Raw genomic sequence first — 15,951 nt, 5'->3', positions numbered from 1 at the left:
CCGCTCCTTTCCTATGCCATCTCCAGGCATTGCAAATCGTCATTGCCGGGCACCAAAGGGGGCTCGGCAGTGACGCACGCTGAAAGAGAGTACTCAGTTTTCACTCTGGTTTCTTGCTTTCTTGCTTTCTTTCTTTCTTTCTTGGTTGTCCGGACGATATCTCAGCCATCCTTTGAGCTAGGAAGCTGAAATTTCGGCACAGTAGTGAGCAAGTCCTTTGTCAAATACGGTATTTTTTGTTTTTTGAATAATCAATTAATTGAGGAGTTATTTAATTATTAGCGTTCAATTAAGTACTTATTTAATTAATTAAATTTCATTTCTCTTCTGACCATTATTAACTCAGGCACCTTTTGAGTTAGGAAGCTGATATTTGGACATGCCAATGACCAGGTGATTTGGCTGCAAAGGATATTTTTTATTTATTAATTAATCAATTAATCGATTAATTATTTAATTATTCGATTAATGACCAAAAAATTTTTTTTTTTTTAGTTACAGATTCTGATGAAATAGTGGTAGTTTATGTGTTCTCTGACCAAATTGATTACTAATTTAATTTTTTTATGATTATTATTTATTTATTTTCATTATTAATCATTTATTTCTTTTCTTTCTCATTTGGCCAATATCTCAGGCACTTTTTGAGCTGGGAAGCTAATATTTGGACATGAGTGACCAAGTGATGTGGCTATCAAGGATATTTTTGATTTATTGATTAATCATTTCATCTATTAATTATTTATTGATTAATCGATTAATTATTTATTGAGTAATCAATTAATTATTTAATTTTTTATAAATGACTTATTTAATTACATTTCTAAAAGATACATCTTCGGATGAAGCACTAGTGGTTTAGTTATGCGATTAGCCAATTGATTATGAAAATATTTTGTGATAATCTTTTATTGATTTTAATTATACAATTAATCAATCAATTAGTGTACACCTCTCCCTCCCAATGCAGCCTCAATGAGCTGCACTGCGGTATTGCCGGGCGCCGGAGGCGCCACGGCAATGCCGCGCTGCAGCATATTTAATTATTTGGCATGGGGCGGTGTACTTTGAATGTATGTGTACTTGTCTGTACTTGGTTTTAATTAGTTTTAAAACATAGTTTAACGCCAACATAGTTTGCCAACGTGAAATAAATGAATACGCTCTCAAATGTGCCGTCCGAGGCAGAGTCTGTTCGCCACGTTCGGCACACGTGATAGCTCGCTGCTCTCTGATTGGTCGAATCGTTTTTTGGACATAGCTCGGTAACTACTTGTCCGATTAATATGAAACCTTGAAAAGGCACATCCTCAGGTCCCCAGCAGTATATCTGGCAAGTTTCAAGTATATCGGACCCGTGGTTGTCGAGAAACAGCGGTCACAGACACACATACATACACACAGACATTCACACAGAGATTGCTGGAATTATAGATAGATTACCAATATACTGCATCATTGTAATTCATGTAAAAGTGCATTGATGTCTACTAATACATTTGTCCTACATGCCATTTATTCACAAGCTCCCTCGGATCAGCGCAGATTTTTTTTAATTTGCATCCCGACCTTCACCAAAATCGAATCGTCTTGTTCTTGTCACATACCTCTCATCCACCAAGTTTTGTTTGAATCGTGCATTACATTTTGAAATATAGTGTGATTGTATCATTTTGGTACCGATCACTCAATGGTGAAGAATCACTTGATAATTAAATAATTCTCATATCCGAATCCATATTCAGATCTTCACCAAAATTGAATCGATTAGTCCTTGTCCCACACCCAACCTCCACACCAAGTTTCGTCCAAATCCGTCCACAACGTATTGAGATATCCTGCTATGTATCGGTTTTAGCCCGATCACTCAATGGTGAAGAATCACTTGATAATTAAATAATTCTCATATCCGAATCCATATTCAGATCTTCACCAAAATTGAATCGATTAGTCCTTGTCACACACCCAACCTCCACACCAAGTTTCGTCCAAATCCGTCCACAACGTATTGAGATATCCTGCTATGTATCGGTTTTAGCCCGATCACTCAATGGTGAAGAATCACTTGATAATTAAATAATTCTCATATCCGAATCCATATTCAGATCTTCACCCAAATTGAATCCGTTAGTCCTTGTCACACACCCAACCTCCACACCAAGTTCCGTCCAAATCCGTCCACAACTTATTGAGATATCCTGCTATGTATCGGTTTTAGCCCGATCACTCAATGGTGAAGAATCACTTGATAATTAAATAATTCTCATATCCGAATCCATATTCAGATCTTCACCCAAATTGAATCCGTTAGTCCTTGTCACACACCCAACCTCCACACCAAGTTCCGTCCAAATCCGTCCACAACTTATTGAGATATCCTGCTATGTATCGGTTTTAGCCCGATCACTCAATGGTGAAGAATCACTTGATACTTAAATAATTCTCATATCCGAATCCATATTCAGATCTTCGCCAAAATGAATCGATTAGTCCTTGTCACACGCACAACCTCCACACCAAGTTTCATCCAAATCCGTCCACAACTTATTGAGATATCCTGCTATGTTTAGTTTTTGGCCCTTTCTCCCAATGGTGAAGAATCACTTAAAAAAAGGGAATTTACATTCAAGCAGGCTAAAGCACACCTGAGCCCTGATGGTTCAAGGGTGCGGTCTCCGTTCAGCGGACAAGACATCTCAACTAGGAATCTCTAACTTCTGCATTTTCCTTTGGGCATTTTATTTAGTTTTACACAAACAAGTTCAAGAGGGCATTTTAACATTACCCATGATGCTTTGCAAATCACATGATCTACAGGCCTTTGTATGGTTATAAATTATCTTTCCATGAAGAAACATTCATTAACAGTCTTAATTATTTTATTTTCTTCCGAAGTATCACCAAATATCTAAGCCCTGTTTCTCTTACAGCTTATGTGAAGCTGGCATATTGTACTGCGATGGTGAAGCAGAACGTAAGTACAAAATCTTCCATTTTCATATGTTTTATGCATCAAGACGGAACATATTCTGATTAAATATTCTGATTGAATTCGTGTTCTCCCCATCCTGGAAAATCCACCTTCCCAGATTTTTTGTCAATATACTGCTTTTAGTGGAAAAACAAGAGCTTGGGGATAATAAACAAGTACAACAAATTTCTTTCACAAGGTTGGGAGCACCAAATTATTGTTAAAACAGGTCATTTTACACACAGATAAATTAACTTCTCACAGGTGATACGTTTGACCTTTGCTTGACAATGAAAGTATTTTTTCTGTATATTTATTTCACGACAACGAATCTAATGATCCATCACTGTCGGCAGAGATTAATACTTCTATATTTCTGAGCAGCAAACTGCACAGCCCCCAAGGAGTATGTCAACTGCACACAGCCCGGAGACTTGAGGAAGACTTGTGAGAGGACCTGTCGTACATATGCAGTTCCCTGTGTAAGCTTTGCTTTTCCTTCAGACTTGTGTGGAACAGCACAATAAACAATGTGCATTGGAAATAAGAACATGCAATAAAATGTGAATTTGAGTAGGATCAATCACATTGATGCATTTGTGCTTTGATGACTGAACAAAGGGGTGTGCTCATTTCTTATGTCCATGTCAAAAAAGGCGTCAAATTGCCCATGCAAGCTGACTGATACTAAGATTAACCGGGAGCAAGTAACAGTGCTTTTAGCAGTAGGTGGTTTTGTCTTTGCAATCCATGGCCACGTTTCTGCATTCCTGGGCATCTTAAGCTTGGCAGTATAGTCTAGCACCTGGAGGAGAGCATGCTTGCCTCTAAAAGGTCTAGCCTGGATTCAAATCTCAGCCTAGCTATAAACCTAGTCATCTTGTAGTGTTTTACAGGCAGGGTGATTCATCAAAGTGTGTTGCCATCCATCGGATGGATGTTAAACTTGGCATCCCATCCATCAACATCAGTTAATGGGGGTTAAAAGATCCCCATGGTGTCTTTGCGAAGAGTAGGTGAGCTATCGGCAGCACCCTGGCCAAATTCCAAATCCCTACAGACTCAGTAAAGTATCCTGCATCAGAGTGGTGACCTGTCCAGGATGATCCAAGCAACTAACTACTGAGTTTCTGTATTGAGTAGTTACCTGATGATGATATCAGTATACTGTATTATATATATATATATATATATATATATGCTGTAGGTTAGCAGGGTAGCTGTTTTTCAGCTACGTAAGGGAGTGACGTCGCTGCCCTATACGGGTCCCAGGCTCAGCTGGCTCCGTCTGACAGTACCTGGTATGGGACCCTTGTCCACGGTAATGGATCCCCATTGCCTTGTGGGGGAATTGTGGGTCTCTTTCGGCTAAAACTATGAGAAAGACACTCAGATATCAAACAGCACCTGTAAGTCAGCCTGGGTAGCGCTACATTGAGGATAAATGTGCACATGAAAGTCAATGGTGGCACCAATTTCGGCATCACTGTGCACCATCTGCAGACAGTTGTGGCCATCAAGGGATCGCCGTCATCATACTGCCAACCTGGTCAGTCTTGGCGTATGTGGGTGTCTTCTGATACCTCAGGGAGATGGATGCCCCTGCCTTGCATAATCCCAGGTCACCTGTGGGCATGGTGTAGTACCTGTCAGCCCGCCTTACCAGGGTAACGGGATGCAGCCATGCGGTTTAAATGGCAGTTACATCACATCAAGTCTTTGCACATCTGGTGGATGAGTCCAGTCGACTCCAACAGCAGGGGTGGAAGAGGGTGAATTTCCCAACGGCCAGCAGAGGTACGGGAAGGAGTGCCGACCCCCTCAAGCAGACTCAGCATCGTGTGTGTGTTTGTGTGTGTGTGTGTGTGTGTGTGTGTGTGTGTGTGTGTGTGTGTGTGTGTGTGTGTGTGTGTGTGTGTGTGTGTGTGTGTGTGTGTGTGTGTGTGTGTGTGTGTGTGTGTGTGTGTTAGTTATATGGCAAACTCCAGTCAGGCTTTCTTATGTCTCTCTCTCAGCAGTGGGGTCCTCCTGGGTCTCCTACCACAGAACCCCCTTTAATTGAGTTGGTGATGGATGGTGTGAGTTGAAACTGTCGTACCTTGTATCTGAAGGTGAGCTTGAATCTGTTTGGCAGTTGATCGAGGTGTTTTCTCCACCATTCCAACAATCCTTCGCTGCAATCTTCGATCAAGCTTTCACTTGTGGCCACGTCCAGGGAGGTTGGCTATAGTGCCATGGGCCTTAAACATCCTGATAACATTGCGTATGGTGGGCACAGGAACATCAAGGTCTCTGGAGATGGACTTGTAGCCTTGAGATTGTCCATGCTTGGCTATAATCTTGTGTCTGACCTCCTCAGACAATTCTCTGGTTTTTCTCCAAGCTCATTGCGGCACACACAGTGACACAAAACAGAAGAATGACTCCTTTTCTCTATTCAAACTGGTTGAATGAGTGATTTTTATAATGCAGGCACCAGAAACTCAATTCCAAAGAGAGATCTTTCAAGGTACATTTCATGCAATATTTGTGTGAGGGATGTTTCCTGAAGATCGAGTTCAATAATTCCAAAGTAAAAGAGAATCACCTGCTTGAAATCTAATTCTGTCTGACAACTTCTAAAAGGTGCCAATTATATTGTCCGACCCATTTTAGGATTTCTGTGTGAAATAAGCTAAGATTTAGTCATTTTTTCAACTTTTTTTTGTTTTGTTCCACTGCAAACCAAAGAAATACAAATGTGGATACCAAAAGGTTTTTTATTTCAACAATTTTCTGGAAGAAATGGTGTATTATTTGAAAAAAGTGCAAGTGTGCCAATATTTTTGGCCACGCCTGTATATGTTTGTGTGTGTATATATATATATAGACACACACATTGAGCCAAAGAAGCGCACTGACCCTATGACATGACGCTGACATCATGTGCATAAATTACACCAACACATCACCTCCAAACGAGGTCGCATCCGTAGGGTACTCAAATCTTTGCAGACTGAGATGAAAGCTCTATGGTCACAAATAGACAAAGGCAGAGATGTCAATGTAGATTTCGCCCTTATTATGGGCTCACCATAGGGTTATGGGATCGTTTATTTGTGACCAAACTAAGCCGCTAATAAACACAGATTGAACCCCAAAACTTGACGAGGATGCAAGGCACAGATCGAGTCTCAACCCAGCAATTGTAGCACGATCTGTTAGCAGCAAGCAGGGCAGAGACAATGTATTTGTGTGGCATGCATTCTCTTTGTCTTTTGCCTCCTCCTCTGCTCTTTCCATGCCTTGTCCTCCCCCAGGTTTCTGCAGGGCACACATGGTCTACCATCAAACCCTCCCTTCCCACTCACCCCACCCCATTTCCTCCTCCATTCAAATTTACAGTTTTCCCTCCATGGAGTTTCCTTCTGTATCCATGTAGTCCACCCAATGCATCAGATCTTGTCCACCCCATGCATCCTCTCCTGTATTTCTCCCCACATCCTTTGTTTGTTCTGGTCTCCCTATATCTCGGCCTTCTGCTCTGCTGTTCATGTATCCCCTCCGTCGCCACTTTTCCTGTTGTGTGCACCTTTACTGTTCCTTTTGCATTCTTTTATGTCCTGATTCGTTCAGTTTACTCGCTCTTCTACGAGCCTTGAGTATGTGTCCAAAAAATGACAATGTCTTACCTCGTGTTAGCTGGCACATGCTAAACCCATCAATATTTCCCCCCAACCCGTTTTCATTGTGCTCTGCAGGCTTCTAGCGAATGCCTTGTGGGCTGTGTTTGCCCATCGGGAATGATTATTGATGACGTGGGAAACTGCGTTTTGGTCAAGGACTGCTCCTGTGAACGTAATGGCATATCATATGCTGGTGGAGATACAATCACAGTAGATTGCAACCAATGGTACGTGCCTACAGTCTTTCTTACACAAACTGATGAAAACACTGTTGAACAATAATTCAATAACAATTCAATAAAATATAATAATAAGAAGATGTCATGCAGAGCACGATACTTGCAAAATCTACCCCCTCCCCAAAATAAAAAGTTGACATGGATACATCAAATTGTCCATTTCATTAAGATTAAAATTGACGAACTTGATCAAAGCTCGGGTCAATCAGCTTCAAATTGATGATTTTTCAGATGAAAATGGATATTAGAAGTTTGACCTTGAGTTGACCTTTGACCTCAAACATTTTTAGTTTTCCAATTCGTTGATGCACTATGAAATTGCTGTTTAATCTCCAAGTTAATAGGTTGAAAATGGACAATTTTTCAGACAAAAATTGATGATTTTAGAAGTTTGACCTTGAGTTGAACTTTTACCTTTTGACCTCAAAATAGTTGCTTTCTCAGTTCAGTGATGCACTATGTAATTGCTGTTTAATGTACAAGTTAATCGGATGAAAAGTGTCGATTTTTCAGATTTAAAGTTGATAATTTTTGAAGTTTGACCTCGAGTTGACCTTTGCCCTTTTGACTTCAAAAATAGTTGGTTTCCCAATTTAGTGAGGCAATATGCAAATGCTGTTCAATTTTCAAGTAAATTGGATGAAAAATGACAATTTTAGAAATTTGACCTCAAGATGACCTTTGACTTCAAAATCAATGGGCTTCTTCCTTAAGACCAAGTCTACCATCTGGTGAAGTTTCCTGAAGAGCGGTTTAAAATTGTGACCTGTAGGCGATTGACAGACAACCAGACAGACAGAATAATGCACAAGACCAACCAATATACTTGAAAAATCTTTGTCCGCTAATAATACATGTGGATACCAAAATCACATTTTTCACAAAATCACAATCCCCCCATCCGGACCAATCATACAGGCGACCAAGTCTACCATCTGGTGAAGTTTCCTGAAGAGCGGTTTTAAATTGTGACCTGTAGGCGATTGACAGACAACCAGACAGACAGAATAATGCACAAGACCAACCAATATACTTGAAAAATCTTTGATTTTGAAAGTAAAAAGAAAATTGATATAACTGCAATAGCATTATATGTTATGAGCTCTTTATATCTCTTAATCTCAATAGACATTTTAAGCATCTTCAGTACACAAGTGCATTTCAGAAAACAAATGCTGATAGCTCATTACATTGAGAAAGTTACAACTTTCCATGTTTCCTTTGTCCATTTGTATTCACCGAGTCATTGCATGAGGTGAAGGCTGATCCTGTCTTTTAAAACTCATGTGCAGTGTGTGCAATGAGGCAAAATGGATCTGCACGACTGAAAAATGCCCAGCTGTCTGCAAGATGTATGGTGATGGACACTACGTGACATTTGATGAGCATCGTTACCTGTTTGATGGGAAGTGCGCCTATACCGTTGTTCAGGTATGTTTGCAAATGAATCACCTGATTGCGCATGTACCTTGAAAGATCCAATATTAACCTAGTACTTAAAAAAAACATTTTGGGTTCATCTCAAGTTGTTTTCATTGGTGGCTTTGGAAGGAACATACAGTACCGTGAAACCACGACGTTTGTGGATTCGCGGTAGTTTTCAGAAACGTACCCCCCGCAAATGTAGGGGTTCTGCTGTATCTTGAAAATTTCATAATATGAGCTTATTATGGCAAACCCAAATAGCAAATTTGTAAAATCAGTAAGATGTCATGTGAGAGACAATTCCTCGTAATTTTGTTGGCAAGTAACAAGAGTCTGGGAATGTTTTTATTTTGTCAGATAACACTTGCACAAATGTCCACCCAAAAGTCCCATTATATGCTCATGGTCATTCCATGGGACAAATGCTCTCCCACAGGGAAAATCCATGGGTAATGTGCTTCCTCATGGAATTGGTTTCAATGGATGGATTTCCGCATGGGGAAGATTTTCCATTTTGCCAAAACCCCACAAAATTCCCATTGAATTTCATGCAATATTTGTGTGAGGGAAAGGTAGTCCCTATTACATAAAGAGAATTATCTTCACAAATTATACTGGAGAAATTGATCAATCATACAGGCGACTAAGTTCAAGCAACCAAAGTAGATCATTGCTGACCTTCACAGTCACCTGTTGTCCTGAACGTTTAACCCTTACATCCCTTAATAAAATCTCTGACAAGTTGTGGGTGTCGAACATACATATTCAACAGGACTACTGTGGCGAGAGCCGTACAAACGGGACATTCCAGATCATCACAGAAAACGAGGAGTGCGGAACTACAGGTGCAACCTGCTCAAGATCTGTCAAGATCTTTCTGAAGGTACATGGAAAGCAAGATGATAATAGCTTTAAAATTAGCAAAATGGGAAATGGGAGAGGCTGAACAAGTTAATAACCTCCAGAAAAGGATTTTTAGACATTTGTTAATGTTGTTATTGTTATTGTCATTCAAACAGAAATACAATCTTGAAGTTCAGCTCAAAGATGGGAAGTACAAGATTATACCGCTTGAAGGAAAAACCCCGAGACCCAATAAACTGGTTGTTGAGTCGGTTGGTTTGTATCGAGTTTTTGAGATGGCTGAGGGCATCACGGTTATGTGGGATGGACGCACAAGCATCTTTATCAAGCTCAGCAAAGAATGGTCGGTAAGAAACAAAATGTTTCACTTCCATAATGGTCAGTACAAATTATTCTCAGTTTTTGGAAATTGAATTTGGATTCCCTTAAAACTTTACTTGTATCCATTTTTACATTCTCCACAATATACCCTTATTTTGCCAATTGATCTGTATCCATTATCCTCATTAAACGTTGACAAAGTATTCATTGCACTTTTTCTGCACATATCTGCACTAATTCTTAATAATATACTCATTAAATTTTTCATATGTCCTCATGAACCTTTGTCAACATCCTCATAGCATTTTGCCTCTGTCGTCATAAAATTTGACTCGTGCATTCAGTGTTGACTACCGATCATAATCCCCTGTAAAATTACTGAAGAAGAACATTTTTATGCGCTGATGATAGCCAGGGATCCATAAACGCTCTGTGGATTGATTCCGTCCCCCAATGGATGGGCTGACAATCCTGCCAAAAAAGGCTTCTGAAACCATGTAGGCTGACTGATGCTGTGGCTAACAGTGTAGCAGCTGACTGTGCATTAGGTGGGCAGTTCTGTATTTTTCAGACTGCAACTGAGCGGATTTGCCCATTTTGTGTCAATAGTCATCATCTCGGTTGCAACCTAATGTTATTGTGTTGGAGGTGGGTGTGTTTGTGTGTGTGTATGTTTATATATACTCCATAGCTTTAATACAACAACGAGCCTGGTGTTGGCTTAGCGGTTAGGGTGCCGGCTTGGGATCCTAGGATCCTGGGTTCGAATCCCGGTCGATCGCTAAATTAACACCAGGGGGGTTGACTCAGCCTGTCATCCTTCCGAGGTCGGCAAATTGAGTACCAGCTTGCTGGGATGAATGATCCCGGTGTGTACCCCGGTTTAGAATAGGTACACCGTATCCCTGCGCATCGTAAGAGGCGACTAAGGGTTGGTGCCAGGAAGGGCATCCGGCCATAAAAATATTGCCTCAAACAGGCAACCATGATTGTCATGGGGCCCGCAAGACTAACCCCCACTCTAGCGGGGAAAATGGCCTTTAAACGATCATTCATTCATTCATTCATAGCTTTAATACAACGCAAATCGACGTAAATGCAAACGTATAAACCAAAGAAGCACTTATCAGTCGTCTGCGGAGGATTTCATGACCAATAGCACTCGTTAAACGTTTGGACAGCATCGCTGATCTACAAAACAGACTGACCCAAAATAGCCCGTTTGTAATTCTGCTTTTGTACACTGCTCCTTTACTATGCCATCTCCAGGCATTGCAAAACGTCATTGCCGAGCCCCCTTCGGTGCTCGGCAGTGACGCACGCTGAAAGGGAGTACTCAGTTTTCACTCTTGTTGTTTGTTTGTTTGTTTGTTTTCTTGTTTTCTTGTTTGGTTTTCCGGCCGATATCTCAGCCATCCTTTGAGCTATGAAGCTGAAATTCCGGCACAATAGTGAGCAAGTCCTTTGTCAAAAACAGTATTTTTTGTTTTTTGATTAATCAATTAATTGAGAAGTTATTTAATTATTAGCAATTCATTAAGTACTTGTTTAATTAATTAAATTTCCTTTCTCTTCTGACCATCAACTCAGGCACCTTTTGAGTTAGGAAGCTGATATTTGGGCATGCCAATGACCAGGTGATTTGGCTGCAAAGGATATTTTTGATTTATTAATTAATCAATTAATCGATTAATTATTTAATTATTCGATTGATGACTAATTTTTTTTTTTTTTTAAGTTACAGATTCTGATGAAATGGTGGAGGTTTATGTGTTCTATGACCGAATTGATTAATAATTTAATTTTTTAATGATTATTATTTATTTATTTTCATTATTAATCATTTATTTATTTTCTTTCTCATCTGGGCAATATCTCAGGCACCTTTTGAGCTTGGAAGCTAATATTTGGACATGACAGTGACCAAGTGTTGTGGCTATCAAGGATATTTTTGATTTATTGATTAATCATTTAATCAATTAATTATTTATTGATTAATCAATTAATTAATTATTTTTTTATTAATGACTTATTTAATTACATTTCTAAAAGATACATCTTCGGATGAAGCATTAGTGGTTTAGTCATGCTATTAGCCAATTGATTAAGAAAATATTTTGTGATAATCTTTTATTGATTTTAATTATACAATTAATCAACCAATTATTGTACACCTCTCCCTCCCAATGCAGTCTCTATGAGCTGCACTGCGGTATTGCCGGGCACCAGAGGTGCCCCGGCAATGCTGCGCTGTAGGATTTTTAATTATTTGGCATGGGGGCGGTGTACTTTGAATGTATCTGTACTTGTTTGTTTGTTTGTTTGTCCGGGAAATTTCTCAGCCATCCCTTGGGCTCGGAAGCTGAAATTTTGGCACAATAGTGAGGAAGTGCTTTGGCAAAAACGGTATTTTTGTGTTTTTTGATTAATCAATTAATTGATCAATCACTTAATTATTATCGATTAATTAAGTACTTATTTATTTCCTTTCTCATCTGGGCAATATCTCAGGCACCTTTTGAGCTCAGAAGGTGATATTTGGACATGACAGTGACCAAGTGATGTGGCTATAGAGGACATTTTTCATTTATTGATTAATCAATTAATCTATTAATTATTGCTTGATTAATCAAAAAAAAAATTCTGATTCATGACTTTTCAATTAATTTTCAAAAAGTTGATGAAGTACTGGTGGTTTAGGTATGCTATTAGCTAATTGTTGAAGAAAATATTGTATGATCATTATTTGTTTTTTAATTATGAAATTAATCAATCAATTGTTGTGCACCTCTCCCTCCCAATACGGTCTCTATGAGGTGCCCCAGCAATGCCAAAGCCGCCCCAGCAATACCGTGCTGGAGGATATTTATTTATTTGTCCTGGCGGCAGTGTACTTTGAATGTAACTGTACCTGTTCTTTTTCTTCCCTTCTTCATCTTCTTCTTTTAGTTTTCAGACAGCCTAATTAAAAATTAGTTTAAGCTCAGGATTAAAATTTGTTTAACTGTATAACTGCACATTGTAATGGAGGGGAAAAAGAGTGGTGAGCGGGACAGCGCCTGTCAATCAACCTGGTGGGGGCAGAGCCGCAGGTGGCACAATTGCCCGAGGGCCAATCACACCTAAATGGGTGTGGTTAATGGCAGAATATTACACACAGTCCGACAGTGGCAACAACAGAAAACCTCATTTTAAAAAGCATATGAAGAGATGAAATGTATGAAGCAAGTATATGATCAGATGATGAAAGATTGGATGGGAGTGCTCGCCATGCTCCACATGTTTTTGATACATTTATTACAACAGGGCTGAGAAGATGGTCTAAATGTACGCACACTCACCTCCAAGCTGTATAGCTTGGGTTTGAATCCTGACCTAGCTACAAACTGTCATCGCGGTGTTTCACAGGCAGGGTGATTCATCATTGTGTGTGCCGTCCCTTGGATGGATATTTAACTGGCAACCCATGTGCCAATAGTTTTTGATGGATGTTAAAGATCCCACACTGTTCTCCGTGAAGAGTAGGCAAGCCATCGCTGGCACCATGTCCAAATTCCAAATCCCTGTGTAAACTACTGAGAGAAGAGGGACGGCAAAGAGCCAGTCCGAGAAACTGCTTCAGCAGAACCAATGCTCTATTTCATAGAGTATGGTACATCGAATCAGATAGTACAACAATTATCTTGCTTTTGACACAAAATGTATGTTTGTGTTTTTTTAAACACAATTCCTTTTGTTGTTGACAGGGCAAAGTTTGTGGCCTCTGTGCCAACTTCAATGGGGATGTGTTGGATGACTTGAGCACACGTGCTGGGATGCCGGTTACCAGTGCCCTGGACTTTGGAAACAGTTGGAAAATGTTTGACGATTGTCCAGATATTACAGAGGAAAGAGACCCCTGCACGAAAAATATCTACCGACAGGTCTGGGCCGAGAGGAAGTGCAGCATTATCCAGGGCGACACCTTCAAGGATTGTCATAAGGAGGTACAGCTTGCTTCCCCATTGTTGGGATCCAAAGTTGTATTAAATGAGAATGATGGATGTAAATTATTGCAGGATTGATAATATAGTTTCAGAATTGTATGGAAATTGTGCACATGAAAAATTCCCATTTTTATTTAATGGTTATTCTTCCTTGAATATAATTCCTCTCTTGCATCTCCTGACACTCCGATCCAACAACTAGGTATACCACATACCTTACTATGAAGCCTGTGTGCGCGACTCGTGCGCTTGTGACTCGGGCGGTGACTGTGAATGCCTGTGCACGGCCATTGCTGCGTATGCCGCTGCCTGCAATGAAGTTGGCGTCTGCTTACGCTGGAGGACACCTGAGCTGTGCCGTAAGTTAGAACTTTCTGTGCCTCAAATGTATTTATCGAGGAAAGCCGATATGACTTGCTTCATATAATCTTTAATAAACCTGAGATTTTTTCGGAATTTCGGAGATAATATACCATCAGGATTGTCAAGTACCACACTAACATGCTCAGGTGACCTTCAGGATTTCCTCCGTACCTTTGGTCACCAATAAGCTTTAAATTCCTTGACGAAAGTCTTATTGTTTGGTCTTATTGAACCTCCTCTGTGATGCTGCACTAAAAACTGAGTTGGCGTTGACTGTTTTACTCTTTTTCTCACCGAGTTATTTTTATCTTCCAACCACAGCTGTTTTCTGTGATTATTACAATAAACCGGACCAGTGTGTCTGGCACTACAACCCATGCGGAACGATGCCTTCAACCTGCAATAACCTTTACAAAGCAAAGTTCCAACAGCCACCACTTCTTGAAGGTAAAGACCTGAGCACTGAGACTCCTCGTTGTTTGTATTATTTATTTTAACCCAATTACAAAAATAATCCCGCTGTATTTTACAGGTTGCTACCCCACCTGTCCGGATTCTGCCCCATACCTGGATGAAAACTCCATGACCTGTGTACCTTTGTCCAGCTGTAGCTGCTACATTGGAGACAAAGTGGTCCTTCCAGGGACTCTTGTTTTCTTCCCAGAAACCTGTAGTGAATGGTAACGCTCTTGAATTTTATGTGGGTTTATTTTAATCAGCTCTATCTATAGTGACATCGCATGTCAGTCGTACTTTTATTTTTTTGGGAAATTACAAGCTCATTAGTTTGGAAAAGAAGTGCTTGCAAATTACTTCAAAAGAGGACGTGATTGGGCAGATTCAACCTTGATTATAATTGAGGAGTTACAAATATTTGTAGAAGATTTAAACCAAGAAGTTCAATTGTTTGGCCTGCATTTGTGGATCAGAAAGTGAGGAGTTGAGGTTTTCTGTTTAAATCAGAGTACAAAGGGGAGGGAGGTAAACTTCTTTAGATAAAATGTATAACTTCCTGCTTGGAGTCGGGAGTAAATAAAAGCTTATGCTCCTCTTCGGAATTATGTTTAAATAACAAGTTTATGTTACGTGAGATGATTAAAGTGCAATATATTTTACAGGCCAATATAAAAAAATAGGGGCAATACCCCGAGGGCTCACCTGGCAGAATAAACAGTATACTGCATTGACTAAAGGTATTTAAAACCAATTTCAATGGTTTCTAGAAGACAGGACAGCATGTAGAATCATACTAACATAATCGTAAGACTTTATGAGCCTGGTGTTAACTTCGCGGTTAGGGCGCAGGTTTGGGATCCTAGGATCCTGAGTTTGAATCCCGGCCAATCGCCGATTAATGCCAGGGGGGTTGATTCAGCCTGTCATCCTTCCAAGGTCGGCAAATTGAGTACGAGCTTGCTGGGATGAATGATCCCGGTGTTTATCCCGTTTTAGAATAGGTACACCGTATCCCTGTGCATTGTAAGAGACGACTAAGGGTTGGCGTCAGGAAGGGCATCTGGCCATAAAAAAAGCATTGCCTCAAACAGGGAACCATGATTGTCATGGGGCCTGCGAGGCTCACCCCCATTCTAGTGGGGAAAAATGGCCTTAAAACGATCATTCATTCATAATCACAAGACTTTAAACAAACAAAAAAAAATACCTCGTTTGGTATTTTGGTATAAAAAAAATTCAAAACAAAATTGCGATCCAAGGAGTTTTAAGGTGCAACTCACGTGGTCAACAAACAAGGCAAACATAAAGACCAAATTAGCTTTCCAAAGAAGTCAGATGTAAAGTGATGGAGAAGCACCATTTAAGAGAGGGTTATAAGACGATTCCAAAGTCACTTGTTATCCTTTTGAGTATGGTGACATCCATCATTAAGAAGTGGAAGACGTATCATACTACCGAGACTCAGTATCAGGATCCACATACTCAGATGAGGTCGCCCATCCAAACACAGCAGCCAGGAAAACAGGAAACTGATTAATGTACGTCAACAGTGGTGTTGGCTTCGTCGGGCAAGCAGGAAACGTTTCGGGATGTCACTGTAAATCCAACAATGACTGAAAGACCTGCAAGGCTCCATGTCCGAGATGGGGGTCAGTGTTCAT

General features: G+C 40.1%; 1 protein-coding gene across 1 annotated transcript; it reads left to right on the top strand.

Moving 5' to 3' along the window:
• Positions 1-2,959: 2,959 nt before the first annotated feature.
• LOC144892099 (mucin-2-like) lies at positions 2,960-14,947 on the top strand. Its single transcript, XM_078777281.1, has 9 exons — positions 2,960-2,974; positions 6,712-6,863; positions 8,168-8,306; positions 9,073-9,183; positions 9,320-9,511; positions 13,232-13,471; positions 13,674-13,830; positions 14,156-14,281; positions 14,367-14,947. The coding sequence occupies exons 1-9, from the start codon at positions 2,960-2,962 to the stop codon at positions 14,516-14,518; spliced, it is 1,284 nt and encodes a 427-aa protein (XP_078633407.1). The 3' UTR covers positions 14,519-14,947.
• Positions 14,948-15,951: the final 1,004 nt, after the last annotated feature.

The sequence above is a fragment of the Myxine glutinosa genome, chromosome 5 (genome assembly GCF_964187855.1).
Source record: "Myxine glutinosa chromosome 5, kmMyxGlut1.1, whole genome shotgun sequence".
In the NCBI taxonomy this organism is placed as follows: Eukaryota; Metazoa; Chordata; class Myxini; order Myxiniformes; family Myxinidae; genus Myxine; species Myxine glutinosa.
Note: the sequence above shows the minus strand (reverse complement) of the source record. Positions and strands in the feature narration are given on the sequence as shown.

Coding starts and splice junctions, on each gene's coding strand:
- LOC144892099 (XM_078777281.1), top strand. Junction 9,184..9,319: donor CTGTCAAGATCTTTCTGAAG/GTACATGGAAAG, acceptor TCATTCAAACAG/AAATACAATCTTGAAGTTCA. Junction 9,512..13,231: donor AGCTCAGCAAAGAATGGTCG/GTAAGAAACAAA, acceptor TGTTGTTGACAG/GGCAAAGTTTGTGGCCTCTG.